Source organism: Perna viridis, chromosome 3, assembly GCF_037379345.1.
Source record: "Perna viridis isolate PV_CMFRI_1.1 ecotype Kerala chromosome 3, ASM3737934v1, whole genome shotgun sequence".
Taxonomy (NCBI): domain Eukaryota; kingdom Metazoa; phylum Mollusca; class Bivalvia; order Mytilida; family Mytilidae; genus Perna; species Perna viridis.
The window spans coordinates 56331062-56357523 of NC_142447.1; the positions used below are offsets into that span (position 1 = coordinate 56331062).

Consider the following 26462-nt stretch of genomic DNA (forward strand, 5'->3'; position numbering starts at 1 on the left):
GATCCTAACACTTGTAACACAGAAACCAAATGTCTATGGATCAATGACAGCACCATAACTCTATATAACCATGACTTTTTGGGATTATATCAAAACATGTTTCATTGACTTTTTAACATCATTGAAAAGAATTGTTTCTCGGTATATCAATAAAGATCCTTGCTGAATACAGCATGATACAACTGCAGCATGTTGAACTCTGTTTTGTGGACACAGTATCAGTTTTTAACATACTTAAGCATATTAAGGACTTACAGTTCATTATGGACACAACAATTGGTTTTGACACAATAGTGTATAAAATTTGGATTTCAATTGAGGTTGAAATGATTCTACTTTAAAGTGGTTCATCAACAACCTTAACTTTTGATATAAATGACTTGAAAACAGTAAGAGATATCAGAAATCTTATTTAAAATGTATGCAGGAAATTTTAATAAGAAATCTGATTTAAAATGCATGCAGGGATATTTTTATAAGGAATCTTATTTAAAATCATTTCTAAAATATGACAAAAGCATTATATAGTTAAATTCTATGAAATTCTTAACATGACAAAAACATTATATATTAAATTCTATGGAATTCTTGTTTATTTTTTTGGGGTCCTTAATTCCAAAACAGTTGGGACCTCTCCTCCCCCCCCCCCAAAAAAAAAAAAAAAATGTTTGGAAACTTGTTTTAAAATTTGTTTAAAATTATCAAGCGTTCCAAATTAAAAATTGAATTCATATTACTCCTTGAAAGACAAAATCTGATAATAATTGCAAATTTTGATAGTATCCTCAAAATAAAAAGGAAAATGGATAGCAATTTGAACTTCCAGCTCACCTTCATGAAAAATAAAATACACAAAAATAAAATAAATAATACATTTGCTTGATTTAAAACATTAACCAATCAAAGTGAATGAAATTAATCACATACACATGTACCTGTGATATCCATACACATGTATGCTCACTTGAACCTGTGATATCCATATATGGTAAACTTCACTAAAAGAAACTTTTTTTTCACACGCTATGTCAAATATCTGTTGTTATCCTGAAATCACCTACTGATATTCCACATTTATCACTTGTTGTTTTAAAATGATATTATAACCTATAAACAATATGTTTAAAGAAAAAAAACCATCACTGTGGAATTGATGATAAATTTTTCATATTCTCAAAACATTACAAATTCATATACATACATTAATAAGAATAATTAACCATGGGAAAATACGATAGCTGATCTCAGGCAAGTACCTTCGTAAAATGTTTGTAAAGGCATTGTTATTATCAGTGCTATAATACTAATTTTCAGACTTCAGACTTCTTTAAAATGAAACTCACTAAGACATCAAATGTAAGTTAAAAAGTCCATGTATTTCAACTCTTCAAATAGAATGGTTTCAATGGAAATAAAACATGGTTCTCGACAAATCAAAACAAAATTAAAATAAAAAATAAAAATATGAATCCAATCAACATTCAAACTCAGTTGTTGATTTTACTAATAAAACCAAAAACCAAGGAAAGTTTCCTGAAAAGACAGTCTAAGGGTCTTTACTCCATTAAAACTACCTTATACATGTAGTATAAACTTTTGAAATTAAAGAACCCTAGTGAGTGCGCTCACATACCCCACACATCCATATGTTCGATACTCAAGTAAATTTGTTCGTAAGAGAAATACATGTAGAAGGACCCCTATAAAAAAGGAATTAGAGTATTTTTTCAGGCATTAGAAAAGATTGCAACAAAATAAAATTTAAAAAAGATTTTTGAAAATGATTTTTCGTTTATCTTCTAACTAAATTCTGTTATTCAGAATGGTAGTTTCAAACTCCAGACTGTGATTTCTTGGAGTTTTAATTTATCCAAAGTAAATATCATCGAGTGGAACAAAATGTACACTTGACCAGTAACTTATCATTGTCAACTTATATACCAAAAATCATGTCATAATCTGCAAGTGTTTAAAAAAAAAGTCTGAAAAATGGTTATTTCTGTGAATTTTGCTAAGCTCAAGGCCTGTAATTTTGGTAAAAATCATAGGAGCAAAACCAAACAAAAACTTGTTCTGTAATTTATCATAGTAAATTTATATAAAAATCGTGTCAATATCTGCATGCATAGAAAAAAAAATCCTCAAAACTGATGATGGACTGAAAGACGGACGAGTCAAAAACATTATACCTTCTGCAGCTTGATTGTGTGGGGTATAATAATCAATAACTCATCAATGTGTAAATATTACTATTGAAAGCAATATCTCAAATGAAGAAGACAGACTAAGTACCATAACTCAGCCAACAATATCTGAGTCAAGACAGCTCATTGATGCAACTGACTGACAGACAACGATTTCAACTTTACTAATATGTTATATAGACTTTCCTGTTCAAATCCCTATAAACTTAACCTCTATTGCCAACATCTGGGATCAACAACATGTCTTTAACAATATGGTTTCCTCAACTTCCTTCCAATCTTCTAATTTATTTAGTAACTATTTCTCAGCTTGTTGGATACTGATTAATCCACTAACACACTAAATTGGTTTCTTCCTTCTTTAGTGTCAAAATACAACTATTATCATAAGATTTACATTTGGTACATATAATATATAAAAAATACATGTAATTTCAAATATGTACCAGCTTAATCAAAACCAATTACAAATATAAAGATGTAAACAAGTAGTGTATAAATATTGTCTGAGCTTGGAACTATCAAGACATGTAGTGTTTCTCTCTTCTTGTTCCTATTTATAGCCATCTGGTATTTAATGCTTGATGTACATGTCAAATCATGCATGAAAAACTCTAAATACCTTGGATAGATTGCAATTTTCTCTTCCCTAAGATGCCTGAGAATTCTGTCTTGCACTTGGGTGCCTGAGATTTCTCTGTCCCAACCTTGGGTGATTGTGATTTCTCTGTCTTACCTGTGGGTGCTTGGAATTTCTGTCTTACCCTTGGGTGGTAGGGGTTTCTCAGTCTCATCCTTGGGTGCTTGGGATTTCTGTCTCCCCATTGGGAACTTTGGATTTCTCTGTCTCACCTTTGGACACTTAGGATTTCACTGTCTTACCCAAGGGTGCTAGGGATTTCTTGGTCTTACCCCAGGGTGCTTGGAATTTCTCCATCTCACCCTAGGACATTTGGGATTTTTCTGTCTTACCATTGGGTGCTTAGGATTTCTGTATTACCTTTGGGTGCTTGGCTTTTCTCCGTCTTACCAAAGGATGCTTGGAATTTCTCTGGCTCACCCTCTGGTGCATGGAATTTCTCTGTCTTACCCTTGGGTGGTTGGGATTCATCTGTCTCCCCCTTGGACACTCAGGATTTCTCGGTCTTACTTTTGGTTGCTTGAGATTTGTCTGTCTCACTCAAGAGTTTTTGGGATTTTTCTGTCTTACCTTGGGTGCTTGGGATTTCTTGGTCTCACCCTTGGGTGCTAGGGATTTTTCTGTCTCACCCAAGGGTGCCTGAAATTTCTCTTTCTTACCCTTGGGCACTTCGGATTTCTCGGTTTTACCCTTGGGTGCTTGGGATTTCTCTGCCATACCCTTGGGTGCTTGGGATTTCTCTGTCTCACCCTTGGGTGCTTGAGATTCTTCTGTCCTACCCTTGGGTGCTTTGGATTTCTCTGTCACCCTTGGATACTTGGGATTTCTCGATCTCACCCTTGGACGCTTGGGATTTCTCTGTCTCACTCTTGGACAATTGGGATTTCACTGTCTTACCTTAGGGTGCTTGGGATATCTCTGTCTCACCCTTGGATGCCTGGGATTTCTCTGTCTTACCCTTGGGTGCTTGGGATTTCACTGTCTTAGCCTTGGATGCTTTGGATTTCTCTGTCTTACTCAAGGGTCTAAGATTTCTCTGTGTTCATTTTATTGGTATTTAATGTCTACTTCTCCTTAATTTGTTCTAACATAATATGGTCTGAATCAAAATTTGAATTAAAATGTAAAAGTATCTAAAGCTACCAACATTACATGCTTTTGGTACTTTAAACTAAAACTAACTGTAGATATATGCCACTGATTAAAAACATTGGGGGAGACACTTTCTATGTATATATATGTGATGGATATTCTGCATATCACTTCCAGTTTACCACTGACATTATTTCCTTTCACTTATCCAATTACTAATAAGGTATTCCTTTGAACTTTGATAAAAAATATGGATGTAATTCCAATTTTCTTTAGAATCCTGTAGTAAAATAATGAAAAATGAAATGAATAAATGCTAGATTTCCTTAATCACTTGTACATTGATAATAAATGCACAAAACCACTAAAGCATGAGCGAATTTGATGATTCAAAATAATCACAAGAATGTGTTCAATATTCAACATTTTTTCCCTTTTATAATTCAATTAGCCACAAATCTAATATCCATGTAAATGTAGAAAAAAATCAATTCCTTCTGCACATGAGCTATTATTAAGAAACAAAATAAATACAAAAGTCAATCCAACTTTGTAGATGTTTCTGTAAATTCAGTCCTTATTTTTCAATATTTTTGTAAAAGCATACCTATTGTATAAAAAAAAATGTCTGTTAATAGGTGCAGAAGTATACTCATTAATTATGTTGAACAAAGACGGAAAAAGGAATGAAATTATTAACATTTAAGTTACTACAGACTACATAACAAGAATAGGAACCACAAAAAATGCTTACACTGCATTGAAGACATAGTTTCTCCTATCAGTTGTGAATACCAAAATGACAGGGCCTTTACTCAGTCAAAAATGATTTTAAAAAACATCCAGACAACTTAAAATCAAGTCAACATCTCAAACCACTTGCATATGATGTTTTGATAACTGAATAATGATACAACAATCTAAAGCTTTAACAGCTACATATAATCACTAGTCAATAGACATATAAGTAATGATAATGTATTGACAAGAAAAATCATCATGTCCTCAAACTTAATGTTAATTATTGACAAAAAAATGCTGCAAATTTAGAAAACTGCTTTTATTACTTGTAAAGTGCTTAATTTTTATCAGATATTTTATATCTGGTCTCTATTTATAAACAGGATACATGTTAACTACATAAACTACCAATAAAATGTTTTCTTACATTACATAGCAACTGCCATTCCAAATATCATTGTAAGATACTAGGTAGTTGATAATTCAGAAATGGTACTTTAGAACAAAGAATTAAAAAATCCCAATCTGTCCATGAAACACAAATACTCCGAAGTTTTGTGATGGATGTAACAAACAATTTCTAAAATTTCCTATGAATCCAGTGATAAACACATTTACTTTTCATTTTAGGACCTAACTGATAGTAATATATGCAAAGAAGTAAGTTCAGTAAAGCCCTATTTTGATGTTTATTGTTATGGTCTTAACTAGCTAGTTTATTTGAAAGGATAATGATTGTAGTAAATACATCTCAGCCGATTTTGGCAATATCATGAATGTTTTTTTTTTACCTAATAGCAGTCAAAATTAACACAATATTAGTGAAATCTTCAATATTGTTGCATTTTTGCACATATTTCTTCGCCTAAAACGGAAGTGGCTGCATCCATGTTTATCGAAAATATTGACATATATGTTGCATCTCACAATACTACACAATATATATAAAGATCACATTTGTTTTTCATGAAAACTGTCAAAAATATGCTGAAATATCTAAATTTTATGGATTTTTCATCATTTAGGCAATTTTGTTGGTGCTACAATGACAAGATGCGTTCCTGTTTTGTCCTAAATCTTAATCGGAACTAGCTGGTGTAAACACTTATGTGTACAAAAATGATAAAAATCTTTAATTTGAACAATTTCAAATTTAGAGGCCAAAATAGGCCATAATAGAACCTTCTCCTTTAAACTTAATTTGTCTTAGAACTTAATTGGTCCTAAAATAAAAATGTAGGTTTCACATCATTCAAGATGAACATAATGAACAAACCATTATTTTTATCAATGTATGTGGGCATACAAATGTCAAGCATACAGAGCACAAGATAATTTATCAAGATACACATGTACATATGATTATTTTGTACTGAATCTGCAAGTGTATATGTCATAATATTAGGTAGAATTTTTTTAATGTGATAATAAATTATTGACACCTGAAGTAAGTATCTGGCTATAATAATAAAAAATGACACAAATTTCTTAAAAGGTAACTACTATCAGTCGGGTGGGTGTTGAAAACCCTAGAAAAATATACCTTGGAGTCAGTGAAGGGCGCTGAAAACCCCAGATAAGTAGACCTTGGTGTCAGTGGTGGATGAAGGAAACTCTAGATAAGTAGCCTTGGTGTCAGTGGTGGATGATGGAAACCCTAGATATGTAGATTTTGGTGTCAGTGGTGGATGGTGGAAACCCTAGATAAGTACACCTTGGCATCAGTGAAGGGTGCTGAAAACCCCAGATAAGTAGATCTTGGTGTCAGTGGTTGGATGATGGAAATCCTAAATAAGCAGACCTTGATGTAAGTGGAGGGTTTTGGAAACCCTAGATAAGTAGAACTTTGTGTCAATATTGGATGATGGAAACCCTAAATAAGTACACCTTGGCATCAGTGGTGGGTGCTGAAAACCCTAAATAAGTAGACATTGGTGTCAGTGGTCGATGATGGAAACCCTAGATATGTAGATTTTGGTGTCAGTGGTGGATGGTGGAAACCCTAGATAAGTACACCTTGGCATCAGTGAAGGGTGCTGAAAACCCCAGATAAGTAGATCTTGGTGTCAGTGGTTGGATGATGGAAATCCTAAATAAGCAGACCTTGATGTAAGTGGAGGGTTTTGGAAACCCTAGATAAGTAGAACTTTGTGTCAATATTGGATGATGGAAACCCTAAATAAGTACACCTTGGCATCAGTGGTGGGTGCTGAAAACCCTAAATAAGTAGACATTGGTGTCAGTGGTCGATGATGGAAACCCTAGATATGTAGATTTTGGTGTCAGTGGTGGATGGTGGAAACCCTAGATAAGTAGACCTTGGCTTCAGTGGTGGGTGCTGAAAACCCTAGAAAAGTAGATCTTGGTGTCAGTGGTGGATGGTGGAAACCCTAGATATGTAGACCTTGATGTAAGTGGAGGGTTTTGGAAACCCTAGATAAGTAGACCTTGGCATCAATGGTGGGTGCTGAAAACCCTAGATAAGTAGACCTTGGTGTCAGTGGTGGATGATGAAAACCCTAAATAAGTAGACCTTGACGTCAGTGTTGGGTGCAGAAAGACCTTGGGTTTTAGACTACTGATATTCTAGTGCTGATTCTTAACTGATTCATTGAGCAATTAACCTATGTTTTTATTACAGTAGTTACATCATCAAATAATTCTAATTAATGCCATACTGATTTTATTATGCTGGTTTTATGTTGTTAGCCATGTGAATTCTGACTCAGTAATGTCTAATGATGATTATCATGCAAATTTTCGCATATTACATCAAATACTGTCTATTGGTACACAAAACATCAACCCTTTTTCATTACTGCTCATTAACAGCATTTTCTCCGGCCAGCATGGACTGCACACATCAACTGGATACATGGAATTAATTTTGGTTACAACTTACAATCAGACTAAGTAGCATTTCATTTTTCTCAATGAAAGCCAAAGGAATGGTGCAATCTCAGTCAACTCCATAGGTTGAGCAAAAGAATATTATCAGTACAACCATGAGTGTATCACCATCCTATTGTAACTTGGGGACATATTGTATTTTATGTATCAATCAATCAATCAATCTATTACTAACTTTGTTCCGGGGTAGAATGAGGTCACTATATTCACCATAACTGATCTGCTGCATCAAATACTGAAAATTTACTTTGTTAAATCCTCTAAACAGATTTGTACTGTTCAAATAACCACAGATTTTTACAATAATGATCTACATGTTTTTATTTCTTCTTTAAAATGAAAACCTGCACTCGATCTGTGCAAAGTTACCTCCTGCCAAAAAGTGGTGTATTTCAGGAAGATGTGTCCATGTACTTTATCACAAGTATACAGGTAGATGATTACAGGTGCCAATACCAGAATCATCAATTAAACCAACACATGGGTTATCTTCCTCAAACATCCTAGTCATAAGTCTGTTTGTATAGACAATACAGTAATCCTGGTTCATGTTCTATCTAGGTCCTACACAGAACAGTTCATAGGGTACAAGGTCAAAAACTATCCTACACCAAAGTATGGCATTTACAAAGAAATAGGTAAAGAGTACTGACATACAGTTTATAACTTCAATATACACAAAAGACTAAAATCCACACTGATTCTCTTGACAGATTTCCTGACTACCAATTGTCTCAATGTTGTTATCAACCTTAAAACATGTTTAGATCAGAAACTCTACCTATTGGCAATGAAGATTTTTTAATCGAACTAAGCCATTTTCAAAGGACATGTAAATTTGTGAAGAGATCAAAATTATTAGGGATTGAACTTCCAATTTTAGATTAAGACAATTTACAACTTTGTCAATCCACCTTCATCTTTAGCTTGACCTCAGATTGTCATGGGATTTTTTCAGTAGTTTATACAGACAATACTTATTGTTTATTTGCTTCCAAGAGGTCTGGAATTCTGAGTTTTTTGTAACATTCATTTAATATTTTAGGGGAGATAATTATGATGTGCCATATTGCTCCAAACCAAAATGACAGTTAATTTACGTTTCCTACATTATCAAGCATCAATGATCTTGGTTGTTTCATCAAATGCCTCTAGAAAAAATGCATTTATTATAATCCCATTACCACATAGGTATTAAGCACAAACGAAGTCTGTTTTACGCTTTATAATATTATATATTTCTGTTGGAGTTATTGCCCTTAGATTATAACTAGAGTAGGTGTATATGTCAAAGAGACAATAACTCCAAAGGGTGAAAATGTCAGCCCCAAGGCCTTTCTAAAGGCATTAAGGCACCAGCATTTAATAGGGTTGGTACTTACAAACAAAATTGTTTACAACAAGCTGGGCTGTTCATTTTGATTAACAAAAGTGGAAGTTGCAACCATAGTAAGTCATATCAAGTCAACATTACGGGTAAACAGCTCATGCAACTTATGTTACATTTTTTTCAGTGTAAATTACTACTTTATATTTTTATCGAACCCTTTTAAATGACCTGTTCTTCTTTTCCTTCAAACTCAAGCAACAATGCACTATATGTTTTTGCCACAGAATGTTGATTAATTCATTTGATTTTTTTTAGTAACACTACATACAAAAAATATCAATGTACTGTAAAACATGTTGTCAAAAGAGAAATGAAGGTTTTACTTTTACATTTATTTGTCAAGAATAAACGTAAGATTTTTGGGTTTTGTTTTGAATTTACGGGTTGACATTTTTTCTCAGTACATTAACTGTGGGAATAAAGGTACAAACAGAAATTTGTAAACAAATTGATAGAAACATGTTTTATAAGAAATGTTCTATAAAAAAATCCAAGGAAAGAAAGTTTATAAAACAATTGTAATAACTATCTGTCTGCAGGAAACAAAAGGATTTATCTCCATGTCACTTTTTCTAATACTTTTAATACATGTTTGCATCATGACATACATGTAATTAAAAAAAACATAAATATACATTGTGTTTACACTGAAACATATTCCATATATATATATAAGGTCTAAAAAAATTCCCAACGATGTTAGAACTGTCAAATTTGCGCAGCAAATTTTTGTTGTTCCCTCCGCGAAACTCGAACTCGTACCGCTGTGACATCTATGGCAACACCGCCTGCACTAAGTCCAGCGCCCTAGACCACTCGGCCAGCTAGGCTATATAAAATATAGCTTTCACATATAGATGTCACAGCGGTACGAGTCCGAGTCCCGCGGAGGGAACGACAAAAATTTGCTGCGCAAATTTGACAGTTCTAACATCGTTGGGAATTTTTCAGACCCTTCTATAAGTTTACGTTATCTTCCCTGTATCAATTTGATCCGATGGAGCAGTGTAGTGAATAGAGTCGTCACATTCTGAGATGTTGTATAATATTGATTTGTTGTGACATGCATCATTAATTTGATCCTCTATCCTACATAATAACACATAGATGAACTGTCCCGTACTACCATACATCGTGTACTAAGTTACAGCCCTAGATTAATCCTAAGAGGAGGAATCACCCGGCCAGCGAAAGCTATATTTTATATAGCCTAGCTGGCCGAGTGATCTAGGGCGCTGGACTTAGTGCAGGCGGTGTTGCCATAGATGTCACAGCGGTACGAGTTTTGAGTCCCGTGGAGGGAACGACAAAAATTTGCTGTGCAAATTTGACAGTTCTAACATCGTTGGGAATTTTTCAGACCCTTCTATAAGTTTATGTTATCTTCCCTGTATCAATTTGATCCGATGGAGCAGTGTAGTGAATAGAGTCGTCACATTCTGAGATGTTGTGATTTCAATACATGCATGTAGGGTGCCACTTGTTTGAAGTCAATTTTAAATTGGAAACCATCATAACCTGCAACTAACAATAAACCTCTTATTGAATATTTTAGGAAATAGACAAAGCACTCTGTGTTGCAGGGGAAAATTCAGTATGTATATACCAAGACATGAACAATACACATTTTGATCTAATTGGTGTGTATCAATATTGATTGGGAAAGAGTACTGACTTCTATACAATATACACACAATGTGTAAACATTGAGATAAAAGAGAGATTAAATGGGTAAACAAGTGCTCAATTCTTGACTGGCCTACATATCTCTACTCTATACCATGCAGTGTTTACATTGCTAGATTTTTACATGAAAATTAAATTTCAAAGTGAATTTCTATTTTCCTGTAATTCAATGGCTTGTCTGTTCATTGAATCAACAGTCTTAATGTATACAGACTAAAGATAAACAGTTACTCAATGAAGTAAAGGCTTCATGTGATGTTATTACTCAGAGATATACATGTACCCATTCAGACTTCTTCACTGTTGGTAGATAATTTGGGGACAGAATAACAAATTTGATTTCCTTAGGGTTATAAGTTCACTTATACTGGTTATCAATAGAATATTCTTTAATTTGCTATGGTCTACACAAGCATGTGGAAAATACTAGATTTAGCTTTTTATCTAGAAATCAGTCTTTAAAGGTACATCTGCGAAAGAATAATATAATACTAATAATTTTAGCTCATCATCACTTAAATAGGTTTTTGTACATTTGAATTAGCAAGTTCTTCGCAAGTAGTGATTTAAAACTTTGACATTAGACACTGGTTGAACACATAGATATTGACCCCAGTTTTTATCATTCTTCCATCTTACTAGGTTTTACTTTGAAGTATGATAATCTGTTGTTAATTTGAGTTCACAACATGATGCTATGTAATCAGTATAACACACTTGCTCAATACATTGTTGTACATATGATATTTCCTTATTTCTAGGAGTAAAAAAAAGGTACAAAACAGGCAATGATAATCATGATGAAGTATATAAAAACAAACAATGACATCAATCTAACTGAGATGTATCAGTTTAGTGTCAAATTACTGCATTACACTTGTTTTGCCCATCAAATTGAAATGTTGTTGATCATATTTTTAAATTATCTGAGAAGGCCACATGGCATTAATCATCAGTATAGATCTAACAAATAACAAAATGTGTGTTACTGTGCTATATAAATACATTTACTGTACAATCAACAATCATTGTGTACACTGTAGGCTCTAACCATTGTAATCAACAGGTATAACACACCTGCTTTTACAGGTAAAATAATATCAATAACTTACGTCCCCCTCTTTCATAATTCCAATTTACAATCGCCATAGATTCTACCATCAATGAAAAAAAAATAAGCCAGTTCAAAGGTGAAATGTTAGTGTTCTATTATTCTATACAAACAGGAAATAGGTCTTTATCATATAAAGGGAAGTAACTCCACCACTCTCTGTTGAATCACTGAGGAACTAAGTCAGGGAAAATATTGACTTGTCAATAATTCTGTAGGATCCACAATGCATTTGAAATAACATACTTTTATGAATGACAACAGTAGATGTAATTATTACAAGGTTTCTTTGTGAATATTGGATCAAGATAAACATGCTTCATAGAATCAATCTCAAGCATAGTAAGATCTTTGAAAGATATATATCCATGGAATAAATGTTTACAATACCATTTTTAAAACTGGGAAAAAAAGGACATGAATATTAATGTTTAATGCTTTAAAAATCATAAGATTCTTATTCTGATCAAGAACTTCCATTAATGAATAAAATAATAAATAGCCAACAAAGTTTTTCGGTCTCAGATTAATGTTCAATTGAACTCCTGAGAGACATGTGACACAAGGGGGGTAACTCCCACAAATTCACCATACAGTGATAATGTGACCAAGGTAAAAAAGAACAGTTTAAATTAATTTCAACTAGATATATGTGTGAAAGAGTGTACTCCTCAATAAATAATAGGGAAATTGAATATTTAGAGCAGAAAGGTTAACTCATTCTGCAAAGAAACAACTCCAAATATATATCCTATGGCTGAGTACTTAGTATGGGGATTAAGACAGTGGTTTGGTCCAAAAAATATTGGTTCTAACCCAATTATTTTTTTAAAAACTAGATCTAAAGTATATCATTTCATTTCAGATTGATCTTCATTTATTAAATTATGAGTCCTGCCCAACTTTTTTAGTAAAGCTTCAGATTATAAACAGTAACTAGAAATCTCTGACATTAGCAGAAAGTGTTAAAACTTGAAAGGTTTTCATTCAATTAATTCATTCTAAGAATAGTTAATGAGCATATGGCACCATCAGACCCCATTTATACTTGCAGAATTTTAAGTTCGATCTTTTTCACTGATCTTAAAAAGATCAGTTTTTGTTACACATGTTCTGAAAAAAGATCAATATGTCTTTGTAAATGCACTATGTTTACACTGGCATTTGAAAAGAAAATACAATTCAGTAAACAAAAGTGTCTGTAAATAGTCCAAATCTAATCTCTAAAAATATTAAGGTTTCTCTTTGTCTTAAAGTATTGTTGTATTAGCTGTTTTACTTGGTTAGGACAATCTTTGTGAGATCTGTAAAAATCAGGTAAGCAGTAATTGATATCATTATGAGAAATCAAAGTTTCTCCCTGGAGTGCTCCTATACCCTCACTCCATAATTCTTAAAAAAAGGAGCAGAGTATTCTCATGTGTCAATGATATACCCTATTCCATCCATTATTTTACTTTCATGTCACAGACTTGTAGTTTTTCTTGCTAAACATATGTAGCATCACTTTAGATCTATTATCAGTAAATTTTGTTTGAGTGCACATGCACAAGAAAGAGGAAGGGGTCGGTACAAAAATATAGAGAGAAAAAAATGTATTTGTAAATCATGTGATAGTGGGACTATAGAGAATAAATGATTCATTTCTTCTCGGTGTGCAACCACTACATACCCCATTGAAATCAATACAGAATGAAAATGGACAACCACAATTTAATTTCCTCATCAAAACCTCACCTCATACCAAGAGACATACATATATATTAAACAGCAGCTCTATAGAAATACTAAAAATAACTATCAAATTCATGAATGAATGTTGGAATGGAAGGTCAATTAAATGTAACAGAAATTATATTTATATATAAATGTAACAGAAATTATATTTATATATAATATCAAAGTTTAAACTATAGATTAATCTATTGTGATCAGATTTACACCACTATGGCACCATGGTCATATATTTAGTTTATAGTTTGGTTTATATGTAATGTATATTACCTTGTACTGTTTTTTGTTCATGCCATAACCATTTACTGTAAATGTGTTTATGCAAATAAAATTTTGTCAATTGTCATCACTTTAGATACCATATTTTTTTATAGTTTAGATCTAGACTTTTGATTCCTCTTCCATATTCCTCCTCCTTATGTTAGGGTCTACAGCAGATATGGTATTCTATAAAATCTCTAAAAAAAGTAACTTACTACAATGAACCATAAGTATATTACCCACCAACTTCAATCAGATGCCAGCTATGATGCAAATTATTAGGGACTAAACTCCCAACCCAATGCAACTGCCATGAAAATAGTAAAAAAAATTAATTTGCTGAAAAAAAACCCACAGCATTTCTTAAAAGCATCTAAATATATGCAGTCAAGATAATAATTTTGCTGACTTGCAATAGATGGATAAGGTAAATGTCAGAAAATGTCAAATTCTAGGACAGTCGCTATGGTAACTATTTTGTGACATTCATGTGAGAAAAGGATATGAAAATCACACCATTTTATAAGTGGTTACAAGAGCAATAATTAGATAAATGAGGCACAACATGTAGTGGTACAGAATATAACTGGGCGTTGACACGTGGCAAGAACAGATACTCATAAATTATCTTTCCATACCCCACTAAGCATGAAAACTGCATATTATATTGTCACAAAATATTATTATAGTTCATTCTTAAAAATAATGAGCCTGCATTTTGCCAAAAAAAGATTTAACTAACAAAAATGTGATACATAGTATTTTTGAGATACATTTTCTACAATACATATGGACAGCAGTTCAAAACAATTTCAGATTGGTTTGAATAATGAATACCAGATGGTTAGTTGATCTAGAGTAAAAAAATGTGGATCTTAGCACATGGTGTAAAATTAAAACTGCTTTAATCTAGTGAAACTGTAAGAAGAGGGGGAAGGGATTTGAACGAGGCTGAGAGACAATTTTTTTTTAAATGAGTGTTGCATTTTTTGTATAAAATCTAGTAATTTAGTATACTCTTTTAACACTACCATATTCTTGCAAGAGTAATCAAGGGAACCAAGGTATGCAAATAACAGGAATCTGTTCTATTTTTTAATTTTCATTTTATGATCAATATTATAGATTTTGATAAATTTGCAATTTTTATAATGTTGTTAGTTCATCTTTCATTTTTTAATTTGTGATTAGTTCTTTTATGTGGGTATGTATCACAGTATGCATATGATTGATCGATTGTTGGGGTTTAGCCCCCAAGCAGCAATATTTCAGCTTTATTCAGGCGATGCACGGTATGCATAAGTAAAGTGTTAAGTGTAAAAATGATGTTACATAAGTATGATATAAAACCATGTAATAATAATAATAACAATTTAATAGAATGGTTTTCATTATCCTGATACATGTACTCGAGAATTAAATATAGAACCTGACCGAAAGCATGTCATGTTTGATATAATGAGGTCAAAGTTGGGCATAGATTTCCTGTAGATTTTCTAACTTTAACAAGGGCATCATTTTCCAGAACTTTATCTGATAAATGCACAAGATTAACTACAGTATTCTAAGATAATTGAGCCACTCAGAGTAAAAACTGTGAAAATTATGGAAATTTTACTTTAAATTAATTAATATTGAATATTTTTGAAATAAATGAAATCAAGACATGATGTAATATTTGTCCACCGTTTGACTTAAATTGGCAGGTGATTGGGTGTAATATACACCAGCTATTAAGACCACAGTCAGGAAGGGACAGACAGGCGTAATATGAGCCCACCATCAGACACAAATCTGGGGGAGATGAAGAGATGTAATGTATGTCCGCCATCAGACACAAGTTAGAAGGAGTTGTAACATATGTCCACAGTCAGACACAAGTCAGTTGGAGTTGAGGAGTTGTAACATGTGTCCACCATCAGACAGAAGTCAGAGGGAGTTTAGGAGTTGTAACATATGTCTACCATCAGACACAAGTCGGGGGAGTTGTGACATATGTCTACCATCAGACACAGCTCAAGAGATGATGAGGAGGTGTAACATATGTTAATCATTAGACACAAGTCAGGAGGAGATGGAAGGGGCAACATATGTCCACCATCAGACACAAGTCAGAGGGAGTTGAGGAGTTGTAACATGTCCACCATCAGACACAAGTCAGATGGAGTTGTGGAGTTGTAACATATGTCCACAATCAGACACAAGTCAGTTGGAGTTGAGGAGTTGTAACATGTGTCCACCATCAGACAGAAGTCAGAGGGAGTTGAGGAGTTGTAACATATGTCCACCATCAGGCACAAGTCAGGTGGAGTTGTGACATATGTCTACCATCAGACACAGCTCAAGAAATGATGAGGAGGTGTAACATATGTTAATCATTAGACACAAGTCAGGAGATGGAAAGGGCAACATATGTCCACCATCAGACACAAGTCAGGAGGAGTTGTAACATATGTCTACCATCAGACACGGCTCAAGAGATGATGAGGTGTAACATATGTTAATCATTAGACACAAGTCAGGAGGAGATGGAAGGGGCAACATATGTCCACCTCAGACACAAGTCAGATGGAGTTGAGGAGTTGTAACATGTGTCCACCATCAGACACAAGTCAGAAGAAATTGAGGAGTTGTAATATGTGTCCACCATCAGACACATGTCAGGAGGAGTTGAGGAGTTGTAACATATGTCCACAATCAGACACAAGTCATGAGGAGTTAAAGAGTTGTAGCATAAATCCACCATCAGACACAAGTCAGGAGTTGTAACATATGTTCACCATCAGACACAGGTCAAGGTGATGAGGAGGTGTAACATATGTTCACTATTAGACAAAGGTTGAGGTGATGAGGAGAAACACATGTCAACCATATTAAAATTAAAAGTAGACCTATCAATTGTTCCATTCAGTCACTGCATGTAGGATCTAACAATACTCCATTCAACTTTCTGTTCAGATGACCTTTTCAGAATCCTGTTATTTTTTCCCTCTGAAAAATGCTTTCAAAATCACGGAAGATGAAATCTGGTCGGCTGATCAGAAATGTCCTACATGTATACCATCAGACACAAGTCAGGAGGGGATTGGGAGGGGCAACATATGTCCATCATCAAACACAAGTCAAGGGGAGATAAAGAGTTGTAACATCTGTCCACCATCAGACATAAGTCAGAAGGAGATGAGGAGGTTTAACATATGTCAATCATCAGACACAAGTCAGAAGGAGATGAGGAGGTTTAACATATGTCAACCATTTGACACAAGTCAGAAGATGAGGAGGTTTAATAAATGTCAACCATCCGACACAAGTCAGAAGGAGATGAGGAGGTTTAACATATGTCAACCATCAGACACAAGTCAGAAGGAGATGAAAAGGTTTAACATATGTCCACCATAAGACACAAATGATGAGTAGATAATTGTACACTCAACAGCAGACCAAAGTCTACAGTTAATGAGGTAAAACTTACGCCCACCTAAGGTGATGGAGAGATGTCATATATGCCTACCATCAGACACTAGTCAGGAGGTGATGGGGAGGTGTAATGAATGCCCACCATTAACATATAACAGAGGTGTAATATATGTCCATCACCTTAAGGTCATCCTGTAGCATAAGTTGTACTGGATAATTTACTCATTATAAGTCATCTGGTACTACAACAGACATTTAAGGGTAAACACATTAAAACGTCGTAAGCAAAAAATCTTTCTTTTTCACATTTACACTCCTGTTAAGAAAATAATTATATATGCATCAATATTCCATTCACATTTTTGTATTTTTAACTTTTTTCACTACAATGACTCTGCCGTAAGACCAAAGAGACATCATATCAGTAAAAATATAAATCGAACTCTGGCAATTTAAAATTCTGTGTAAGAGATGTTCACATGAAAGATAGGCTGCTGTTGGAACAAAAATAGGATGCTTTAAGTAATAAAGAATTACATGTTGGAAGCCATAGATCTAAAATTCACTGATGCTTATAAATCGACCAGAAAATGCAAATTTTTTGCCTTTAACAAAATAGATTAAGATTTTCCACTCCTATGATGAAAGTTTTTACAATGAAACGAGAATTCCAGCTAAAGATTTTCACCTATAGAAAGGTAAAATGCAGTTTACCTGTTTCTATGCATAAACAAATTGCTTTTTTCTGATTGAATGATTTACTTAATCAATTTCAATTGAGGCTTAAAAAAGGAGGGTTTTCTTGGACAAGTTGTAAGAAATGTGATGAATTCTAGTATGGAGGTACATGTACTAATTTGAATAGATATGGATTGTTACTTCATAGAAAAACAATGTATATCTTGTTAGGTCTCAGGACAGATAATTTGGCAATTAATATTCATTTTCAAAATTTATTATAGCAGACCACAATGGACTTTTCTCACTTGGTAATATGTAATTCTATGTTCACAAATCAATTTTTTGATTCCCTGAATCATATCAGCAAAAAATACTGAAGCATTAAATTATGACTATTTATGAACATCAACATCACAGTACATGGAAACAGGGATGATCTACACAATGTATGTAGGTAACAGAATGAAATACAAAATTGGAACAATTTAACGATTTGATTACTTTTTCAAATTTTTTTTTATAGCAATTTATGAATTTATGAACTTTTCCAATCTCCAAGATTGGACATGTCAGCAAGATATTGTAGCTGAGCTAGCACTAAATTTGAAACAGCAGCATACAAATGTAATTGGGAAACATAAGTTAGTCAGAATAACTGGTAATAATTTATCAACAACACTCATTTTAAAATGTCAATTCCCTCAAAAAGTATGAAACCAGTTAATTCAGCCAGTTTTTTGTGAAGTTGACCGAATTGAAAAGGCCAGGAATTAGTGATCATCTTTCAACCAAGTTTTCTCTAATCAAGACTATATTAAGACCATCATAACTAAACAATGAGTCTGACAATACATTTGTCTAAATCTATTGACTGCCTTCTCAGATGTAGGAGAATTATACAATCAAATCAGTGGGATGCAACAAAAAATGCTTCCGCTCAACAAAACTGATATGACATTTATTCAATGGAATTAAACTATTAATTCAGCAGAAAGCTTTTGACTTCTTAGAGGCAAATTTTAATTTTCTCACATCAGTATTCTACTAGAAAGAGAGGAGATACCATGGAACCATAATCCATGTCTTATGAAAAAGAGGAGATACCATGGAACCATACACCATGTCTTATGAAAAAGAGGAGATACCATGGAACCATATACCATGTCTTATGATAAAGAGGAGACACCATGGAACCATACACCATGTCTTATGATAAAGAAAATAATAATAACAAGCAGATGACAACAAATGAAAATAGCCATACTGATAGGTACAGACATGAATCCATTACTACTTCTGGCTTAAATACTGACTGAACTTCTCGTATAATATCAAAGAGATTCAAAGATGAACATTTTCTAACATTCATAAACCAAACAAAATTCCTTGAAAATCTCATACCAATAAGACCATGTATGAACTACAACAGGTTCTTCTTTTAAAGGAAAGATAACTCCTATAAATGTGAAGAGCCTCTTTTGCTTTTAAGTATCTGATGCCTCCAATCCAGTGCCAACAGTGTGTGAACACAAATCTAAAGATCAAAGTCCATATTGACAAAACAGATATATAAGACCATACACCTAATTTTCTCACAATGAGAATAACATAGAACAAAACACAAATAATGGATTTTCCTTCACTGCACAAATTACAGATATGCATATGTTGTGAAAGAAATGAAACTTCTGGCAATAGACAAAATAAACATTCCCTGGAGAGAAGAAAATATGTTACATAGTAGGCTTAAATCAATTCATCAAAATATGCTTGGTCTGTAGATATATTAGGAGCAATTTCTGAAACAAAATTACGAGTATTGTATATAGTTTAAAAACACATTTTTGAAGGGTAAAAATAAGTAGTGGTATAAATTTTACATTGTGTAAAAAAATCATGATACCAACCAATTCAAAAATGATTCTTGACTTATGTCAGGAAAATACAAGTGACATAACTCCTCAATGGAAAATGAAATATGCACCATATTTAAACTTGCAACAAGTGTAATGATGGAGCATGATGATTACTATGTCTGACTCTCAATGAACTCAGGTATAACTTCTGTAAAAACCATAGTTCATATTAAATAATTATTTAAATATCATTTAACTGTTTACATGAAATTTTCTTACTGTCAGTTCTGAATGATATAATAGCATAAAAATGTTGATGATTTTTCCAAATTTTGGAAAGACACCAAATAAAAAGTGAAAAAAAAATTGGTAGGTAAATTCTCTGTTAGTTACTTAATGTCATCATTGTATCATTGTAAGGTGAATCGGTAATCATTTACTTGTTTGTGTATCTTACAGTGCAGTACTTTTTCACCTATTGTGTCATCAAGTTCATCATCAGTATGTTTTTACTATTGATATATACACATACTTCATTTGAATGTAAGATACTATTGTTCTTGTCACAGAAATGACCTAAAGAAAAGTCCTTATCTTATGCCAATTTGACTTAAAATCATTCAACAGGAGGGAAGTCACCACAGACAATGTCCTTACTACCTGGTGGCACCATTGACCTAGACATTCTCTCAGTACAGATTCTCAGGTTCTGAGACAAGGAGATATCTGTCTCCCTAATAGATTTATTACTATTCAGTAATTTGTTGGTGAGGGATATATTAAACAGGTAAAAATATTTATGACTTGAAATATTTTGGAAATGTTCACAATAAGTAAACGTTGAGGCATGATTAATATACTGTTGAAAGCAATAAAACTTCATCATCTTGTTGCATAATTTTAATTTGTATGTTTACCACTATTAGCTTCATGCATCTTTTTCCTGAGATTTAATACAGTATTAACTTTATTTTAACCAAACTATTTTTCTGACAGATTTCAATTTAAATAAAACAAACATTAAACAGCAGAATTTAGAAGAAAGGTAGTTTTTAATATGCTTGTGTAATTCTTCTGTGTCTCTACTTTTTCTTTAAAATTTCTTAGTTTACATTCTATTGCAGTTTAATAACAGGACAAGATAACCACATTACACAAAATCATTAATTTAAGCATTAAAACATGGTTTCATTCCAGATCAATCAATATAAACATTACACCACAACACATACATGTAATGCATGTAATAAGAACAGTCCTAAAAATAGGACAGATAATGAATCCAAAGTATGGATAAAACAAAGCAATGTAATCTTTATTCCTTCTATAAATAAAACAACACAAATTTGTTGATCACATTAAAAAATCTATAGCATGAGAATTAGTCAGAAAAGTTTGTTTACTCTGAAAATACAACCTAAGCTTTTGTTTACTAAAATATTATCTTGCATTTTACAATTTTTTCTGAAAACAACCTTTGGAAAAAAATATATATTTCTATCCACTTTGGCAATTGCTTTGTTAAGCAGTGGATTTGAAAAAAATTACAACAGCTTTTTTTTTCTTACATAGCTTGTATCGTTCAATAAAACTACTGAATGGCTTCCATCTTAGAATTCTAGTCCCTGGGTGTCAGTATCACCAGTCCAAGTAACAATATATTCCATATCATTAGATCATTGATAATATAAAGGACTATTATGATGGCAATACATGTCAGAACATCAGAATTTATAGGTACTAGACATTTTAGTATTGACGTCTATTTGTTAAAAATGGCGAGGAACCAGAAAAATCAAATTTAATTTACATGATTTAACTTCTTTCAGACATTTTAATTTTGTTACATGGATTGGCAAACTAACAAGATTTTTAAACTGATTTAAGAACCTTGATTTAATTATAAATAGTATCTGTGTGTTGATGAAATCAATTAGAGTGTAATCGTGTTAATCCAACCAGAGAACTTATTTTAAGGATTTTTAAAAGTCAAGGGCCCATTACAGTCATAAATTGTAATGTGTCAAGCAGCTTTGGAGAATAACACTTCATTTATGATAGCAGCAATTAAAGTGAGAAAAATTACAGGTTGTAAACGCATCAATAACCTCTTAAAATTGATACAGTACTTACTGATGTGTAAATGCCTGAAAACTGACTGTAATCTTAGTTTATAAGTTGTCATGTTTCAGCAAAGAAGTTTTAGGCATGAAATACTAAAGAAATATAATTTATTTATGAGTGTTCAGCATTAAAGTACATCATAAATATATTAAGTCAATGATGACTGTGGCAGTGTTAGCATGTAAATCACTCAAAGCCAAACAACCTGTACAGACAAATGGCATCTATAAATCAGTCTCGGACTGTAACAATACTGTACTTTTGGGTAAAATATCTCACTCCTCTATATCTAAAGTGGCTTGTCTGAATGTAAAACAAAAGACTGTTCCTTATTACTTCCTTGCTGGACAAGCATGTATAAATAAACCCTATTTCTTTCTACCAAGATAAAACAAGGCCCCTAGGACCCTCCTTTTATTTATGCCCCCTATATAAATTGAGAAAAGAAAAAGGTCCCAGGGACCCTCCCTTAATCTATGTCTTCTTTCTATCAAGACAAGTAAAGGTCCTTGGAACCCTGCTTTTTATCTTTGCCCCCTTAAAATTCAAGACATGAGTTCTCTGGGCTCCTTCCTTTTATTGTTATGTTTTTAGGTCCACCTTCTTTTAGTCAATGGTAGTTGGTCTGAGGTAGTAACTGTATCAGTTGAACTGTGACTCAAACAATCCAACTGGAGATTACAATCATGAAAGATTTAAACATCTTTTTCTATCCATACAATAAGTCCATTTAAAGTTTAGAGTTACTTTACAAAGATGGAACTGTCAAAGGAGCCACATTTTATGACAAATGCCTGAAAACAGAAATCACTAGTCTTACAAAAGATTAGCCATCTTTAAATCATTTTTCATGTTGTAAAAATAGTTGACATTTTTTAAAAGTTTTCTAGCAATAAAACACTAGATCAACCTAAAGCTACAAGTTTACAGTACAAAAAATGATATAAGAAAGGATCAATGTTATAAAACTATGCTCTATAAGTAGAAGAATGAACTCCAACGAAGAATGACAGTTTATTATATGATTATAATAAAGACAATAAGCTTATTAATTTTTTTGTCTTAAACTTTGCCAAAATTGCATCTTGAATATACATCGCATACAACCCACAACAAAAGCAATTCTATTTTCTATACTATTATATTAGAAAGAAAAAAAAGTTCATCTGGTGCTTGAAGGTTCCTGAGTGATTGCATTGACTCATAAAATCTCATTTCTTAACAAAATTCCTATACACAAGCCACAGGGTTTGAAATTAATCCAAAGAGTTCAATCTAGTTCATTGCTCTTCACTTTTGTTATTACATGGGCACAGCATCCCCCCCCACCCCCTATATATAGTTGGTTTGGGGGATTTCATATTCAATTTTGTTTAGCAATGAGTTAAAATATAAGTAAAAATTACCCTATATTGAAATTTCCTTACTGGTCATTTATAAGAGAAATCTGGATCAATACGGATTGCATCTGGTTTTAAATACAGATGTTTATTCTGATAAATAATACATATAAATATGATGTTCAAGATATCAGCTGAAACCCTTTTATAGAGCAAATATTACTGGTTGAGTGATTAATACATGCATTGTGAGAAACCTAAAACATTTTCTATCATAGAAGTCATTAACATACAAAATATTGTTTAATCATATATTGTTAATTTTCTTTTTGAACTTAAATAATTCATTCATACTGTTAAAATCTTAATAAAACTCCTTTTCTAGGTGGCATTTAGACAGATTTTTCTCAAAAGGCACAGTACTGTATTAAAATGATGGTATTATTAAGCATATTAGCTCATTAATAAAAGTATCATGAAATATGTATTTTAATATAAGTCCTGTATCATGTCCTTGTACAGTGGTATTTAGTCTGGTACAATGTACTCAGACATAATACAGGACTCATTTAATAGCAGAGTATAGAAATATATAATGTTGTGTATCAATTACTGTGACTGTAAACTATGGAGTTATCTGGATTTATTTATTAAATATCTTCTTCCTAAAAATGCCAAATGAAGATATTCATACTTTTTTTAAACAGTAAAATTGCCTGGTATAGGAAACTTTTTCATAACATTAGTACTGTAGATCAAAAACAAGGTCTGTAGGTTAAAAAATTACTTTCAATTTTTTTTTTATCTTTGAGAGTAATTATAGCAGGTGCCATTCTCAAGGCTTTGTTTTCATAAAAGTTATTCATCTTAGTATTGTTATTCTTGAAAAGCCTCTGTTGATTTCTTCACAAGAACTACTTCACCAGAAACAAAAGATTCTATCAGCTTGCCTACCTGTAAACATCTGATGCTTGTACCAGGCGACTTGTCCCTATATTTTACACACAACACTTTCAACTTCAAATTTTTTTCTCTCAAATGCACATCATACAATCCAATAGCTTTTTTCAATAGAAACTAATAAGAAATGAATATTTATATGCAACACCTGTGAATCAGGGCAACGTTTATTCCGTCTTTGTTGTATTTCAATAATATTTAAGGGAGATATTGGATTCTTTGTCATCTAATATAATAATGAATTATGTCCCTTGAATGGCATGTTATTAAAATGTCATTTTTTGCCTACTTGGACAAGATTTTAGGTAATAGATCTGATGTATACAAGCAATAGTTCAGCTTCATGTAGGTAAATGGTCATATGACACACCTTTTTGTTAACAGTGCACTAAATATTTCAGGCATACTCTTAACTGAGGACATCACACAGAGCTTTATAGAAACCAACTGTACAATCAGATTTTACAGCCAGATATAAATATAACATTTTCATAAAAACAAAGCAGCAATAGTTATTAAGTGGAATGCATTTTTGCATCTTTTATGAAATTACAATACTAGCCATTTTAAATCAAACAGCCAAAATCAATGATTTATAAAGATTCAAAATTATTTCGGCCGATACTAACTAAGTGTATGACGTCCTAAACTGATGTCCATTGTCATTCCATCACATATATGGTTGGATATGTTAATAAGCTGCTAATTTCTTATTTCTCCCACTTTTCAATAAAATTGACTTAATGTGCTATGATAATAATCGAAATGTCCTCATCAAATACTTATGAAAATTGTTCAATCATCAATTTAGTTGAATTAGATCAACAAGCTTGATGGCTACAGTTTTTCTGAAATTAATACTATTCCACTCACTTTACAAAACATTAAAATCAACATTTTACCATGGACCTTAAATCAATAGGACAAAACAATTTTTTAAATCCAAAAGTAAATGATTCAAATCAATTTGTCATTAATTATGAAGAATTTTTCTGTCTCTCAGAAGCTTATCAGTAAACTCTAGTGGTCAAAATATTTACACTAATTCATTCAAATAAAAAAGAAATGTGAAGACTACTATCCATGTATTGTATCAAATGTTAATGATGGCTATTAACGGTTTACACCTGACTGGAGAAACACAAAAATGGGCGAAGTACTGCACTGTTTCCAGATTGTAGAAATCAATTAATATATTCCACTTATCATTCCCATCCAGATCTGCTTTTAAAAATACAATCCAAAGTCACATTAGGATAATACCCATACCTGTACATTTTGCTGAAAGAGTAATCAAGGGAACCAAGACTCTAGCGGAAATCAAAAGAATGTAATCAAGGGAGAAAGACCAGACATGGAAAACAGACAAACACGACAAAGAACGTATAGAAAATAGAAATACATACAAAGTAACAAAAGTAAATGAGCATCTCGGACTCCACTAAAAACTGGGAGCATGGACCAGGTGCACTGGTAAGGTAAGCCTCCTCTGCTTTTCTAGAAACACCTGCTGAGTTGTTCATAAAAAGTCGAGTCCAGGGAGACGAAAGAGGAAAGGTAAAATGATTATGTGAAATTTAATTTGAGATCAACAGACATCTTTGGATGTTCATGAAAATCAACCAATTAGCTCCTGGGTAAAGGGAGGACAGTCGTCTGACCTCCTGATTTTCTATTGGCATATTAGCTCTTAAAAAGCTGAGTTTGGCCACTATAAAACAAATACTCATCTATTGGTATCTGATAAATGTTTTTAGAAGAATACCTGAAACTCACTTCATAAAAATACTTAACTTTTTATGACTACTCCAAAATGTTAACAATGCATGAAATATATGATATATAATGATATCAGCGTATTGGTTCTTTTCACTGATAATGGAATAAAGTTCATTCTGAAGGGCCATACAACCAACCAATCAAAACCATTGCAAGGATATTTTCTGGTTTAATATACATACATAAATTATGCCTTCATGCTGCATGTTCCTATGCTTCATACAATTTTTATATAATTTTTTTCCCTATGAAATAATTGGTCACCTGTTACAACATTCACCTTATTTTGGCAGGTAAATCATTTCCATAATTTCTACCTAATGGTATAAATTTTTATTTATATTGACAAGGAATCATTTTTATTGCCACCTAAATCATAACACACTTGGAAAGAAGGTAGTAAATAAAACATTAATGATGCTTGCTTTTCTTATGTATCAATTGGCAATCTTCTACGATGAAAACCTAAACATGATGGAGGTATAACGGATGTAGATTCCTTCTAGGCTTCTACTCTTAGCTGGCACATGTTTTAC

The 26462-nt window shown here is 32.6% G+C and overlaps 2 protein-coding genes across 14 annotated transcripts in view; one reads left to right on the forward strand and one right to left on the reverse strand.

Moving 5' to 3' along the window:
* The window catches only part of LOC148623008 (vitamin D3 receptor-like), a 117615-nt gene that overhangs the window by 46995 nt on the left and 44158 nt on the right, over positions 1–26462 (reverse strand). The window contains exon 1 of one of the 8 annotated variants that reach the window (XM_088573453.1): positions 11776–11896. The exons of the other annotated variants lie outside the window; for them this stretch is intronic. Within the exon in view, the coding sequence (XP_088429579.1) occupies positions 11776–11790 (15 nt within the window). The 5' untranslated portion in view covers positions 11791–11896. Of the gene's footprint in view, positions 1–11775; positions 11897–26462 lie in introns of those variants that run through there. 8 annotated transcript variants of the gene reach the window in all.
* LOC148623009 (uncharacterized) overlaps positions 1–26462 on the forward strand; it is a 64681-nt gene that overhangs the window by 23364 nt on the left and 14855 nt on the right. The gene's annotated exons all lie outside the window — the stretch shown is intronic.